Source organism: Scomber japonicus, chromosome 2 (genome assembly GCF_027409825.1).
Source record: "Scomber japonicus isolate fScoJap1 chromosome 2, fScoJap1.pri, whole genome shotgun sequence".
NCBI lineage: Eukaryota > Metazoa > Chordata > Actinopteri > Scombriformes > Scombridae > Scomber > Scomber japonicus.
This window is the reverse complement of record NC_070579.1, coordinates 36,354,405-36,368,508: the sequence shown is the minus strand read 5'-3', so window position 1 is coordinate 36,368,508 and position 14,104 is coordinate 36,354,405. Positions and strand designations below refer to the sequence as shown.

At 39.4% G+C, this 14,104-nt stretch overlaps 1 protein-coding gene across 1 annotated transcript in view; it reads left to right on the top strand.

Moving 5' to 3' along the window:
- The window catches only part of LOC128368050 (VPS10 domain-containing receptor SorCS1), a 172,502-nt gene that overhangs the window by 87,834 nt on the left and 70,564 nt on the right, over nucleotides 1–14,104 (top strand). Inside the window, exon 3 of the mRNA XM_053328783.1 lies at nucleotides 605–704. Within this exon, the coding sequence (XP_053184758.1) occupies nucleotides 605–704 (100 nt within the window). The remainder of the gene's footprint in view (nucleotides 1–604; nucleotides 705–14,104) is intronic.

Genomic DNA, 14,104 nt, shown 5'->3' with positions numbered 1-14,104 from the left:
ATTTTGATTAAAATTTTGAATAAACCATACTGTCTGATTCATAAACACAATCTCTTCCCTTTTTTGGGGTATCCTATATCTTTCTTCACATTTTCTTGTTGCACCTTTTGCCTCCTTATTAAAATCCTTTATCATTTCTCTGAAGTGGTTCAAGCTGTCAGACTGTGGATCTAAACACTGTTGTATTTAAGTCACATGACAAAATTCCAAAAATTCATTTAAAAAACTTTGCTTCTGATGCTGATATTTTGTTATGTGTTATGTTTATGTACTGTATGGTTACTTGTATGCATGTAAGTGTGTTTATGTGTGTGCTAAACAATGCACTTTTACTCATTATTTTACTGTGAATAACTGTTTAATATTCAGCCACAGCTCAGGTGTAGGATGTGTTTTTTGTGTTATTAATACACCAGCTGAAGTCACTACCCACTGATCATAATGATATGGCCCCTGTACTTCTGCCGGGGCTTGTGTTGCAGCACTGAGCACAAAAGGGACTTAATTACGCTGTTTCCCTGCTCACACTGAATTCTCGAGGGGACTTTTAATTGCAACAAGTTATTCATCAAGTGTTCATCAGACCTTTCTGATTAAATTTCAGGTCAACCGACTACGGAGCAACATACCAGAAGCTGAATGACAAAGTAGGAGTGAAGACAATACTCAGTTATTTATACGTGAGCCCCAACAACAAGAGGAAGGTAATGTTCTACTTTTGTTATCTTTGAATAATAATTACTGTCTTGATAATTGTCTCGATTGTGAGAGTTGCTTTCTCTTCTTCCTCGTTACTGGTCTGATACGCGACGTTCAAAGTCAAATCCAGGCAGACATATTGATGTTGTCTGACTCACCGGCTCTGTTTGATGTCCGTCTCCCCCTCTGTCAGTCTCAGCAATGTCAGTAAGATTAATTAAACAGTAGTTCATTTATTAACATCTGGTATCCACCCAGGCAGTTAGCTGGCTGCAAAGAACGTACTCTAATTTCTAATATTAATGGATGTGCCAAAGTTTCTTTTTATTTTATGTCTTTCCAGAACTAAATCAATTATAAGCCAGACAAAAGGGACTGAGAGACAAGAATGGGATCATATTCAGAGACAGTCGTCGCCCCCTCCTTCTCCAAGGCTTGGGTCAAGTAATGGTTGGAATCATCCGTCTCTGTTCGCTCCCCGGTTTCACCTTCGTCACTTTACACGGCTCTAATCAGGAAGGCTCATTTTTCTCCCAGTTAATTATTGTTTTATAATGAAGATATAATGCAACCCCAACCTCGATTCAGAATCCAAACCACCCACCTCATCCAGTTAGGAGGTCTGCCAGTGATTGGGACATCTCAGAGGTCAGTTAAAAGTGGCGAGCTGGCTGATGACATAGATGTAGACACTGAGAGATGCTTGTGGTTGCAGAGGGAGGCTGGAATATCTTAATTTTGTTATCAAGGGAGAATTACGATGCAGTCAATATAAATAATATATTATAGCACAGTTTCATCTATGTCGAGCTATTGTTCTATTCCCCAGCTTTGACACATGTGGAATCTCCATAAATGTAACAACTTCATCATCGTCCTTCCCTTCTGTCTGTATGACCCTAAAGTTCTACCTCTAGTTTGCTCTACGGGTATCAACAATGATGGTCAAATGATATGATTGAATTCAACAAAGCCAGTGATTGTCACGTTTTACACTGTTAGATAATCAATACTGCAATTTGCCACATCTGCTTCTTCTTCAGTCACGTTCAAACAGTCAATACTTTTTGAGTAGAGGTGCTCAGGCCTTCTCACCCCTACAGCTTGTAGTCTACTTCAGTTGATGGGTGGTTCCAGCGACTGAGATTGCTTCAGGTTTTGGGTTTCTGCTAAATTAAATTGATCCCTAAGAGGAATCAAGTCCAATAACACGAGCGAAACAGCTGCATCTTTTATTCAGGCAAACAGAATGTTATTGACTCAAAGGCTTCATCATGTTAGAACTTGTTTTCTGTGACTTTAGCCCTAACTCCCAAGCATTGCATTTAGGACAAGAAGCAGCCATGCAGGTAGTTGAGTTAGAGGGTATTTAGACTCAAACAGTGCAAGTGTGTTGCTTCAGGTACCTTTTGATACAATGAAATACAATGCAGGAAGGCCAGTTTGAGTAATAGATGCATGAGTTTAAAGGTGAATCAGACACTAAAACACTCCAAAGTGGTTTATAAAACTATGAGATTTTACAGTGGAATCAGTTGAAAGTGTCCCACCCTGCTGTGAGAAAGCTGCTCCTCTGCTTTGGTTGCACTGTAATTGTGGTACACCCTGTGATTTGTGACAGTGTAATGTTGTGTAGTGGGAACTCAACTTTACACAGTTAAACCCACTGCTGCATTGTGGTTGTTTTCTTTAGGTCTTGGGTCTTTTATGTCAAGTCATGCTACATTCAGATTACTCTGGATTTAATTATGCATACTGTGCAGTGCACTACATTTAATTTCAGATTTGACATGTTAACTGTACAACCAAAAGAACAGATACAGTAACATGTTGGGCAACCTACCATTTAGCTAAACTATATATACCTACACAGTTTCATACTGCATTTCAACAGCCATAGTTACTGTCATCATTACTAATGTCTGTGTCATCCCCCAGCAATTAAATATTAAGGGTTTAGATTGATCCAAAATACATATTCAGTGGTGCTGGAATTCTCTGTGTTGCTACCCTTGCTGTGTCAATAGAGAAGACCTGTTCAAATGAGAAAGGGGGCTGCATTTTCTCACAGAAAGTTAGTGTCAGTCTGAATGCAGCCTCAGCCAATCCTACTAAATTTCCATTTTTATACATATCTGCCAGTTTTTAATTTGTGTTTCTGCTACAAAAACTAATGGGCCTTTCCTAAAGGGGGGCCATAAAGAAGGCTTTTTCTTAATGCTCAAGTAAACCTGGAAATTGATGTTTTGAAGGTAGCAATTAAGACCCAGTTAGTTTTTCATCAAAAGGTTTTTTCTCAGCTGGTTGGGAGTTGGATGTGGTTACAGAGGCAACTGCTCTGTGCAGGCTTAAAAATAAGATTATAGCAGCACATCAGCAAATGGTGAGTGTTAACCATTTTTGTTAGGCTCAGGTTCATTTGGGTCAAGTTGCAAAGGGTTCCCTTCATTATCAGGCCCATTACAGTCCTTTCAGGCATTTGTGGGGTTGTATTGGCTTGACTTTTGCCAGTGTACATATGGTGTTCATATGAGGCAGTCATGGGTCCTTTGGGGGCAAAATGTTTGGATCCATGAGGTCCTCTTTTGCTTTTGCCTTGTGGTGTCCTTCTACTGAATAGCAGCAGTCACATTTTTTAATAACATTTTTTTAGTTAGTTACTTTCTTCTAATGAGTGTTTCTGGTGTACTTGCTAGATATTGAAAAAAAACAGCTTAGAAAGATGTTGTAAGAAACCCTTGCTACATGATTATTTGGGACTACACCGAAACTTCACCGACACTCACTGAAACTGCCATAAAAGTTGCAATGTTGGCCAGAAGCAGGTAGAGCAAAGGTTGTTAAATCAAAAGGGTTTATTCTCTCTACAGTGATCATTTAAGGACTCACAAGCCTCAGTTCTTGTTAGACAGATGAAAACCTGAGCTGGACAATGTAGAGGTGAGCCTAAAGAGGTCATTCTACTCCGACAGAAGTTGAATAGCTTCAGGAACATCCTCCCACCACTCCTTTCTGACGTAGGATTAAGGGGTTTTGTAAGGCCATTTCTGTAACCCTCCAAAACCAACAATGTGACAGTCACATCCTCTTCACGCCATGAATGGTAAACTGTTTTGGAGGTAAGAAAGTTGTCAGGGTTTTAACTTGTCTTTCCAGCTCTCTTTTTACATTCCTGACATGTAACCAATTCAGTCAATGTTTAATGTGAACAGCCACGTGCAAACACTAAATGCCTTCCAGGGGAGACTTGTCTTTCTCATTGTTATAGCTGACTTTGGTGACTATAGCTGCCTGGAACACTTTATTTCTGACGTGTTCTCCAATGTGATTGGACAACATGTTGTACAAACTAGTTCTGACCGACCAATAAATTATCCTAATTCAGCTGGGATGCTATTGGGCTTAACACTAGGCATACTGTGCCTAAGTGCTATGGCAAATCTACATTTAGTATGTTTACATAAGCATCTTCCCATGTTCATGTAATTTCAGGTTTCTGACTTGTAAATAACATAATTGAGACTGTGAAGCTGATTTTTCTAAAGGCTCCCTTATATCCAAATTGACTTATAGGAAGTGCATGAAACTAAACACATAGTCGTTCAAGGTAATTAAATGCAAATTTATTGGCTATAGTATGAAATTGTTTGGCCCCATGAAACTGAAGTTAGAGCATCTTTACCATGTGTACTGTGATGTGTTTCCCAGTTACACTAAATGGTGGTGATGGTGAGTGGTTGAGTTACAAGAGCATTTTAAATGAAATCATTTGCATTTCATTGGACCGCTACAAAGTGGGCAGGGCTTAGAGTTAAGTGTGATACAGAGCTACAGAGGACCATTGGCTCCACACACACTTCCATTACCTGTTGTTAGATCAGGAGGAAGAGGCAGCGATGAATGAATTAGCCCTCAGCCACATTGTTCTAGAAATGAAAACAAACCTTTTTGCCCACTGATATCCAAACAACACATATCGTCCTATCTCTCTTGATATTACTCTGTTTGCTAATACAGCCCACACACAGTGAAGTGCAGTTTTATATCACCTCTGTGGCTAGCTACTCGCCCAAAGTCACATTTGATTGGATGAACACTTGTAAACAACCTACTACAGGATCAGTCAGGATAAGGATGTGTTTTTCTTGTTGTTCCTTCAGTTGGATGTTTGAGTCTCACTGTGCAGAATGATGTATGTGCAGAGTTTGACACTAGAAGGCTGCTTTCACATTCATCTGCTGAAACTGGAAAGTTTTTCTGTACTCATTGAAAGTCTGAGTTACAGGGTGAGGCTCATGAGCATGATATGAGACATCACAAGTAGTTTGGAAGCCAGTCCTGGTCCAACATTCAACTGCAAGTGTGATGTGGAAGCTTGAAGCCTCCAGTACACAAACACTGGGAACTGACTTTACAGTGTAGTAGGAGACATCTTGTCTCCAGTAGTTAAACATCTGAAATGAAATGATTTATTATACATTCATAGATTCTGGAATTTATAATGAGAGAGAAGGAGGAGATGCTGTTATAGGGATTTTAAAGTGGTGGTTAAATTTATTTACTTACAGAGTATTTTGATGTGTCTTAATATATGTCTGGAGGGGTGTTTAACATTGAAGTGTGACAATAAATACAGTTAGAACATGTATGATGATAAGTTTGGATGTAGGACTACATGATAAATCAGGGGACCAATAAAGCATTTAATGTGTAGGTGGAAGAACAGACTTTTAACTTGGCCTGTCACAATAATTATTTTATTTACTTATCATACAATAATACAATTATCAATATCATCATGTCTATTTTAGGGCTGGGTAATATATCGAAATTATAATTATAATTATAATTTGGAAATCGTAATATTGTGTTATAGCATAGGTGTTTTTCCTGGTGTTCTAGCTGTTGTTGTTTGCCTTTTTCCCACTTTGTCATTATTCTACCGTCCCTAGGTTTAACTGACTGGCTAGTTTGGCAAATTGTAATATCGTTAAGTGACATAAGAGTCTTTTCCTGGTTTTAAAGGTAATTTTCTGAATTTACCAGATTATCCTAGCTGTTGTATTATTTGCCTTTTACCCACTTTGTCTCATTACACAACATTACTGATGATTATTTATCAGAAATCACATTGTGTGAATATGTTGTGAAGGCGCCAATATTCATCCCTACAATATCATATTGATATTGAGGTATTCGGTCAAAAATATCAGGATATTTGATTTTATCCATATCGAGTCTATTCATGTCACATTGGCTAAGCAAGTAGTGTCCTCCATTCCTCACTGTGTACGTCCTGAGTGGAGACTGTCGAAGAATCAAAGAGACTGCAAAAAAAATAATAATAATGCAAAGCCCCCCTTTGCATTATTATACTATTATATTATCATTATATCAGTGGTGTAAAACGATCTTCAAATGACAATAATATCATTTATCGTGATTATTTCTGAGACAAGTGTTAGGGTCATCATCCAACAAAAGTAGTTATCATGACATGACTACCATTAACCAAACTAAAATTAAATACAAGGAACATAATACAGAGAAACAGAACTTTTCACACACACTCAAACTTTGTTCTCCCTGCCCACATGCAGTAAATTCCAAGCACAGATGCTTGTGAGGGAGGATAGCAGAGACTGAGACCCCCAACGTAGCATCATGTGACTGCTGCTGGTGGCAGACAAAAGCCTCTGTCTTCACCCAGCAGTGGAAGTAAATCAGGTCTTTGTGGCTAGCGGGTGGTGGGTGGTGGGTGGAAGGGGAGGGGGTAGAGGGAGTAAAGCACCGGAGGACAGCGCTTAAAGGAAAGGGAGTGAGCAAAGTGAGAGGGGACATGCGAGAGCGGGAAAGAGACAGTAAATAAACTGACGGAGAGCAAGTGAGCGTGGAAGAGTTGAGATAGGAGCAGAAGAAAAAAAAGACAGAGCAGTGTGGAGAGAGAGAGAGAGAGAGAGAGAGAGAGAGAGAGAGAGAGAGAGAGAGAGAGAGACACATGCGGCACAGGGGTCACCCATGGAGAAAACAGACTGGCAACACAGCAATTACATCAATTTTCATATTGTGGCCTCATAGAGAGGCTGTACATGAGAGGACACATCCCCAGCACACATTAGGGGAAATGATTTTGGATTTTAGCCTGGGAGTCTGTGTGAGAGCACATTATTACAGGAAATGCTGGGAATGGTGAGTGCTGGTTTAAAAGAAAAACACAGATTGTAGTCTTTTACAAATGTGTATTGCCTAATGGTTTGAAAACAAAGAGGAATTTTCCAGAGGAAGTGTATGAGTGACAGATGGATTCAGTCTCTGCTACTTTCCTCTCAGTCAGTGAGCTCTCTTTAAGGAATACATAACTTGCTTTTTCTCATGAATGTATTGACTAAAACAACAATTGCTGGCCTCGAGTGTTTTCACGGCAAAGGCCTCGATTGTGTTTGCTCGTGTGTGTGTGCGTGCGTGCGTGCGGTTGTTCAAACACAATTACAGCTTTGTGTGGCTCAGACGACAACACCAGGCAGGTGGGCGGAATATGAATTCACATCACATGAGACTTCTACCGCTGTCGAGCTTCAAAAACTTTTGTTGATTGTCTCACTTTTGGATACATGTGAAGACTTAAAAGCGGACTTTAATATTTCATATCCTCAAACTGTCCTCAAAGTGGCAATGAAGGGGAAAAAAAAGTTGAGCGGAAAGAAAAACAGAATCCACTAAAAGAAAAGATTTTTAAAAAGTGTCCAAAGACTTGAACTGTGATGCAAAAGGTTAGAGGAATTTCAAACATTAATACTTTGCATTATGTAATATTGATTCCTTTCTCTGCAGTAGTGGTTAGTGTCACCTTATAGGAAGATAAGGATCGATTTATCAACTTTGAGAACAATGCGATGAGTGTCACCAAAACACCTTTCTCATCAGTTTCTACTCAGTTGCATTGCATGTTTTTATTTTTTTATTTTTTTACATATTTGCTTTGTGTTAATTCAGTGATAATGGAATATGTATGAATATTAGCCAATCGCCCTCTTTAGCGCTGTTTACTCATCGATAGATTACAAGAGCTGAATGGCTACTCCCAGTGGCCACTTGCGGTATTGCAGCAAAATAAAATGCAGACCACACAGCATTTTCCCCGTAGTAACCATCATTGTAAAAGAGACGTCTGTAAAACTGTTGACAGGACAAGGTCAATTATGACACTTCATACTATGAATTTTTGATCTGTGGAGGTTTTATATTTTTAAACCTTTCTTCAAGGTGGTAAAAGCTATTTAAATGATGTGATGTCATCGCAATGTAAAGTCTGTGGGCTGAGACGAACTTGTGGGCAGGGCCAGCAGGGGGCCACATAGCATGAAAGCAAACTTGGAAGCCAGAAACTTTTTTTGGTGTGTGCAATTCTTATTGGACTGAATGGGCGTCATTTTTGGTCCGGCTCTTATAATACATCCATGTGTTTACTCAAACCCCAATGAAGTGCACCAAGCTGAGGTAGTGGTCAAAACGTTGGACACATTTTTCTTGAGTATCCTGCTACTGCAAAATAACTAATTTCACTGTCAGAATTTGATCAGTTTGGTCTGATAGCATTTGGAAAGGCTAGAAGAGCTGTGTGATTGAGTCATTTTATCCCATCCAAGCTCAGGGCTAAACTGGAAGTTAGCTGCGACCGCAACCTGATTGGAGGCAGGTCAAGCATGCTTTGACCCAGTGAGGATCCATCTCAGGCGTGATTAGACACAACCTGGTAATGGCAACGCAAATCAATGTTGCATAGTTTGAAAATGCCAATAGAAAAAGGTGATAAGAGGTTATTAGGGTTATGAACAAGCCAGACATTTTTTAGTTAATGACTCATTTTAATGGTCTTGGAATGTAGGTGTGAAATACAAGCAGAATCCAGATTGAAGTCATGAGTGGACTGTAATGAAAAAAAGGCAAGAAAATGAACGCAGTGCATTAACAAAGTTTTAAACAATGCAAATTGCACTCAAGAAAATTGTGCTTCATTGGCCAAAAATGCATACTAAATATATGTATCATTATATTAATATATGTATATATGTACATATAATATACATGGATATGTGTATATTATATTCTTTTATAATATACGTTGAAGCTGATTCCTTGGATGTTACAAGCGCGGATTTTCACAGCTCTGTGAAGCTGGTCGAGCTGCTTAAGTGGGGCACAGTTCCTTTTCTTGATCATGCTGTGGAGCACAGATGCGGAGCAGTCGCCTCTGAGGTTCTGATGGTTTCCTCAGGTGCTGTTGCGGAGGAGGAGGGGGCTGCTATTCCCAACTGTGTGAAGCACAAGTAAATTTGTTGAAGTGTTGCAGAAGTTTTGAAGATGGGTGTAATGGTTTCACACACACACACACGTGCGACAGTGCAGGCCATCTGTTTTAATTGTTTAGATTTCAGTCGTGGTTGATTGGACGTCCTGTCACCTGCAGCTCTTAGTCTGACAGCTCACTGTGGCTGCTCCCTCTTGTTTCGTTAATTATTATTTAGAGTTGTGATTGACGGTCGCTGTTAATGTGCTTTATTCGCAAGTTGAATGCTTTTAAAGTGAAGCTGCAGCAGGATTCTCAGTTTGTTTTATAAATCAGATAAAATAATGCTGAATTACAAGAGTCCTTTGTGGGTGTGAAGGCTATTTAAACCCAGCATGGGAATGACCAAAATGAATTAAAATAATAATAAGGTATTAATAATAAATCAGTTGCCTAGGGAACAGATGTACAATACACTTAAAGGACTCAAGTGGAAAAAATATGAGACTTTGAAATGTAGGTAAAAGCTTGGCCCTGCATACTGCTGATAAACAGGTCTTATGACTTTTGGCAGTGCCATTTAAATGCTTTTAAAGGTAGTAAATATCAATTGTATTGTTAGTGCAGCAGCTGAATAGTCCAGGTGTGAAGAGTACAGAAAGATTCATTAAGAAGGAGATCATCAATTTATTTAGCTTGGATGTTGTGTTCTGACAAGCAATAAGTCATTGATAATGATCTCAGGCTTCAACATTTCCAAACTTCTTTTGCTCTTTAATAAGCAGATCTGCATGAAAAAACAACTTCACAGATTTATTTTTCCATCACATCAAGCAATGGATTAGTTGAAGACTCAAAGATGTATTAAGAAGAGGACAGCTCTAAACTCAACAGATGTACTGCTGCTTCAATGACAGCAAAAAAAGAGGAGACACCGCCCCCCCCCCTCCTCCCTTGATTTCCCCTCTATTCATTTTTAAGAGTTAGAGCTTATTTATAGAAGATAAACATTTGGAACAGGCTGATTGCTTGGCCTCCAGTGTTGCTACTTCAATGCGTATAGAAATTAATACTGTCGATGTGAGGTGCGGAAATTAGTATATGCACCAACAACAGACATGAAACTTCTGTCATAACATTAACATTCCATGTACAAAACGTGAAGTACTGTAATGGTTATTATTTTCTCATTTTAAGTATAATAAGGGCTGCATTTATGAATAAAATAGAGCTTTTGAGGATAAAGTGAATCCATCACTTTGGACTTTTAGATTATTTTCAGTTCAGATCATTATTGTGGGTGTATTTGCTCATTTATTTATATGAGAGATACTTGTTTTGAACTGCCCATTGGAAGTAGCCTAAGCCTCTGTTCAGTCTTGATCAGAAGGTCTGTTTTCTGTAACACGGATGTGAAATTACCTTTTCTCAAGCTGAGCTGATACTAAAAGGTGATGTAAAAACACTGCAGGCCACTGATTGGTCAGTCATTTATCTCATTCGCTGGCTTTCTCTTTGTGAGAAAGCTTTCCACTGCTCTCTCCTCACTCAGCATCTCTCTCTCTCTCTCTCTTTCTCTCTCTCTGCAGTGATTAAAACACAACATTCAAACACGGTGAAAAAACACAGATTTGTCCTGCTGCTCTTGAATGAATAAATGAAAAGGAGACATGCAATGCGGAGGAGGAAAATGAAACAAACTAAGAGCGTCTGTCTCCGCAATAAATCATCTGTTGAGTGTTTGATGGTTGTTTATTTGTGCTTTAAAATGTAACCGCCATGAAGCAATAAGAAAACAGCATTGTATTTCTGTCATTCACAGGCTTTCTCTCACTCATGCTCTCCGCCCGCTCACCCTCTCTCTCTCTCTCTCTCTCTCTCTCTCTCTCTCTCTCTCTCTTCTTTTATGAAATGAGTTGCAAAGCCAACAATAAAGTCTGGGTTTTCACTTTATCAAATAAAGATAAATGTCCTCCCCTCATCTCTCATGGCAGGGTTGTACAGCTGTGCCTGTGCTCATGACAGTCACGGAACCCAGAAGCCCCGCCTTGCTGCTGCAGAGCTCTTCGCTTGTTTACTTAAAGTTTAATATTGAATGTGTTGCGTGTCCAAATTGCACCAAATTCGACACTGCACTTCCCTGGACCCACATGAATACACCTGCTAAGTATGAAGTCGCTCGGATGAACAGTTCTCAAGACATGTGAAGGACATACATACATATAGAGATTTGTTCCTTTATAGTTAGACAAATGTTCAGAATAAGGTAGAATGCAGACATGCAGAAGAAACTTTCCTTTTTTCATAACTATGTGCATATTTTGAAGATAAAACATTGCATAAACTAGCCCACAGCAGCAGTGCTTCAGGAAAACGATGGAATTGTAGATTAAACAGGTCACGTGTCATTAGGACACTTGGTTATACCAGACATACCTGGAGGGGGACCACCTGGTGCAGCAAGAAGCATACTAACAACACATCCTTTAGTGCACACGGCATAGAGATAAAGCCAGGAAAATGGAGGTGAAGTGTCCACCGGCTTTTTAAAGACACTATGAATGCCAAATGAATCCCAGCGAATCAGCCATGCTTTGCTTGCTGGCCACGCGTGCAGCAGTGGTAACGCAATCAAGGACAAACTAACGGATGATGGCTTTGTTTGAGGTGGTAGGGTGGTGCTGGGGTGAGTGGGGATGGTTACAGGGGGGTTGGTGGTACTAGCAGGGGGGGGACGCAACATCTGTCAGCCCTAAGGCACAATCTCCAAATGGCTGCAACGAGCAGAGAGGCAAGCGCCCTGGAGCCTGTGAGAAGACACGGCGACTGAGGAGGAGAGACAGGATGAGAGACGCAAATACAGACAGACACAGAGATGGAGACAGGTTGACAGAGTGCAAGACAAAGAGATAGAAGAGGGAGAGATAGTCGGGAGTTGTAAAGAAGATAGGACGGGTAAATCTAGGTGAGCTGTGGGATTCCATCAGTATTCTTTTAGGTGTCTTTACGGGACATTGCCCACAGCATGAGAATGCTATACAAGCTATACAATTCAATACTCCTGACACTGCCTGTATAAGAGACCTGTATCCAACTCCACAAGCATTAACTCATACTAACGTAAATTTCCTTGAATGAAGGCATCCACCAAATAGCATATGTTGTTATGTTATTTATTAATGATCACTGTGAAGAATTCATTGCACTTGCTCAAGACAGATGAAGACGTCTAAACCGGGAGTGCTGCTAGTTAATTAACTAAACATATCTTGTTTGTCTTCTTTTTCTCCGTTCAGTCATACATAATGAATCTGTAGCTCTGTGTTTTCACACGCAGCCTGCATAACTTCCAACTTACGCTCTACCGTAAGGAGTTGTGGGCTCGCTAGCTGAGACGGAAACCCAATTACACTGGAAGGAGCGGAACTGACACGTTACTGTTTGTCAGGTCTGGCAGTGGTCTGAGTGAGCTAAAATGTCAGCCGTTGTTAAATTGGCCCAGGCTTAAATGCCTCAGATCAAGAGACAGGAGATACGTTTAATAAGACGGATCAAACAGTTGAAAGCACCTGGTCGATGCAGCAGCGAGGAGAAGAGGAGATAATCGTTTTAAATATATGTATCAACTCTTTTTTTGCCCCTCTCATGTCCTCAACTTAAAGCCATAGCTCGATGGAGTGTGATAGCTTTGTTTTGACATGAATATTCATTGGAAGGAGTAGTGAGAGTGAGAATGAGAGTGATTTGATTTGCAACGTGCTGTCAATGTGGAGACTTTGCTGAGTTAACAGGGTTCCACATAGATGCACAAAGGCCTGCCGTGGACTTGAGGGCTAAAGTTAACTCTTTAGTAATACTGCCAGTCTCCACTCATGCATTACCTTTGTAACTGTTGACCATTTTATTTAGTGGCAGCAGAGAGTGAATGTTATATGAGATTCAACCCTAATCCTAACCTAGGTGTATATGACATTAAACCCTAACCCTGACATTAAACCCTTACCCTTACCCAAACTTCTGATCCTTAACCAGGTGTATATGATATGATATTAAATGATCACTGACACTAGATGCAGAGTATAGTATATCAAGAGTGTATCAGCAGCATATCTTACTATTTTTTAGTCTGGTTTCACAGTAATAAATAAAAGTCATTGGGTGGTAGCATTAAAAGCCCTTTCAGTCCACATACTGTGCCATACATCACACAGTCCATTAACTCTCACTAACTTTCAGTAAGTGTTACCTTGAAGTGCAGATACTGATACTTTTCTAGAGTTCAAATAAAGATGTTCATTATCTCTGTCAGCCTGACTTAATACACAACATTCATAAAAGTTCAAGCTGACCTGAAATGAATGTCTGCTTGCATTCAGCCTGTGCCTTTGTTTCATGGATAAAGAAACCTCTTAAAGAGCTTGTGAGAACGGCAAATATGACCTTGCATCTCTCAAGATTGCAAATGAGTAAATATGATATAAGACTTTTACTATTAATCTGAAATGAAAGGGCATTATGTTGTGATGTTTCTGTCAGCAGGATATCATTTACCAGGGCCTCCTAAAACTTTTACAAATCACAAAAATAAATGTTTTGTGATCTACCATCATTATGCATAAAGCTGGATTTGTAGAACTGCAGTAACCCTCCTGTTGTCTTACTGTCTATCGTGCAACTTTTGTCCTCCTGGGTCAAAACTGACCCAAAGACTATAACTCAAAACATATGCTTTATATCTATAGCGGGACTGCTGTTAGCCTCTTGGAATAATTAGTTTAAGGTTTAGTTTGGTTTACAGACTTGATTAGGGTTAGAAAAAAGTTATGGTTTAGCTTTAAGCCTCATCCTAATAAACATATGCAGCATACAAATACTAGACTTGGTCTCTGGGTACCTCCCAGAATAAATTACTGTAAGAAACAACCATTATAGTAAAATGTTGTAAACTTATTTCTTCTCAAAATATAATTAATTGTGTAATTAATACCACCATAAAAAAGGATCATTATTATTTTAGGAAAGTTATAGTTTATTTGCATATTGTGTAAAATGAACATTTATGCTTTTCTTTAATACAAATTGCAGCTTTTATCCCAACTACAACTTTACCACAAAGCC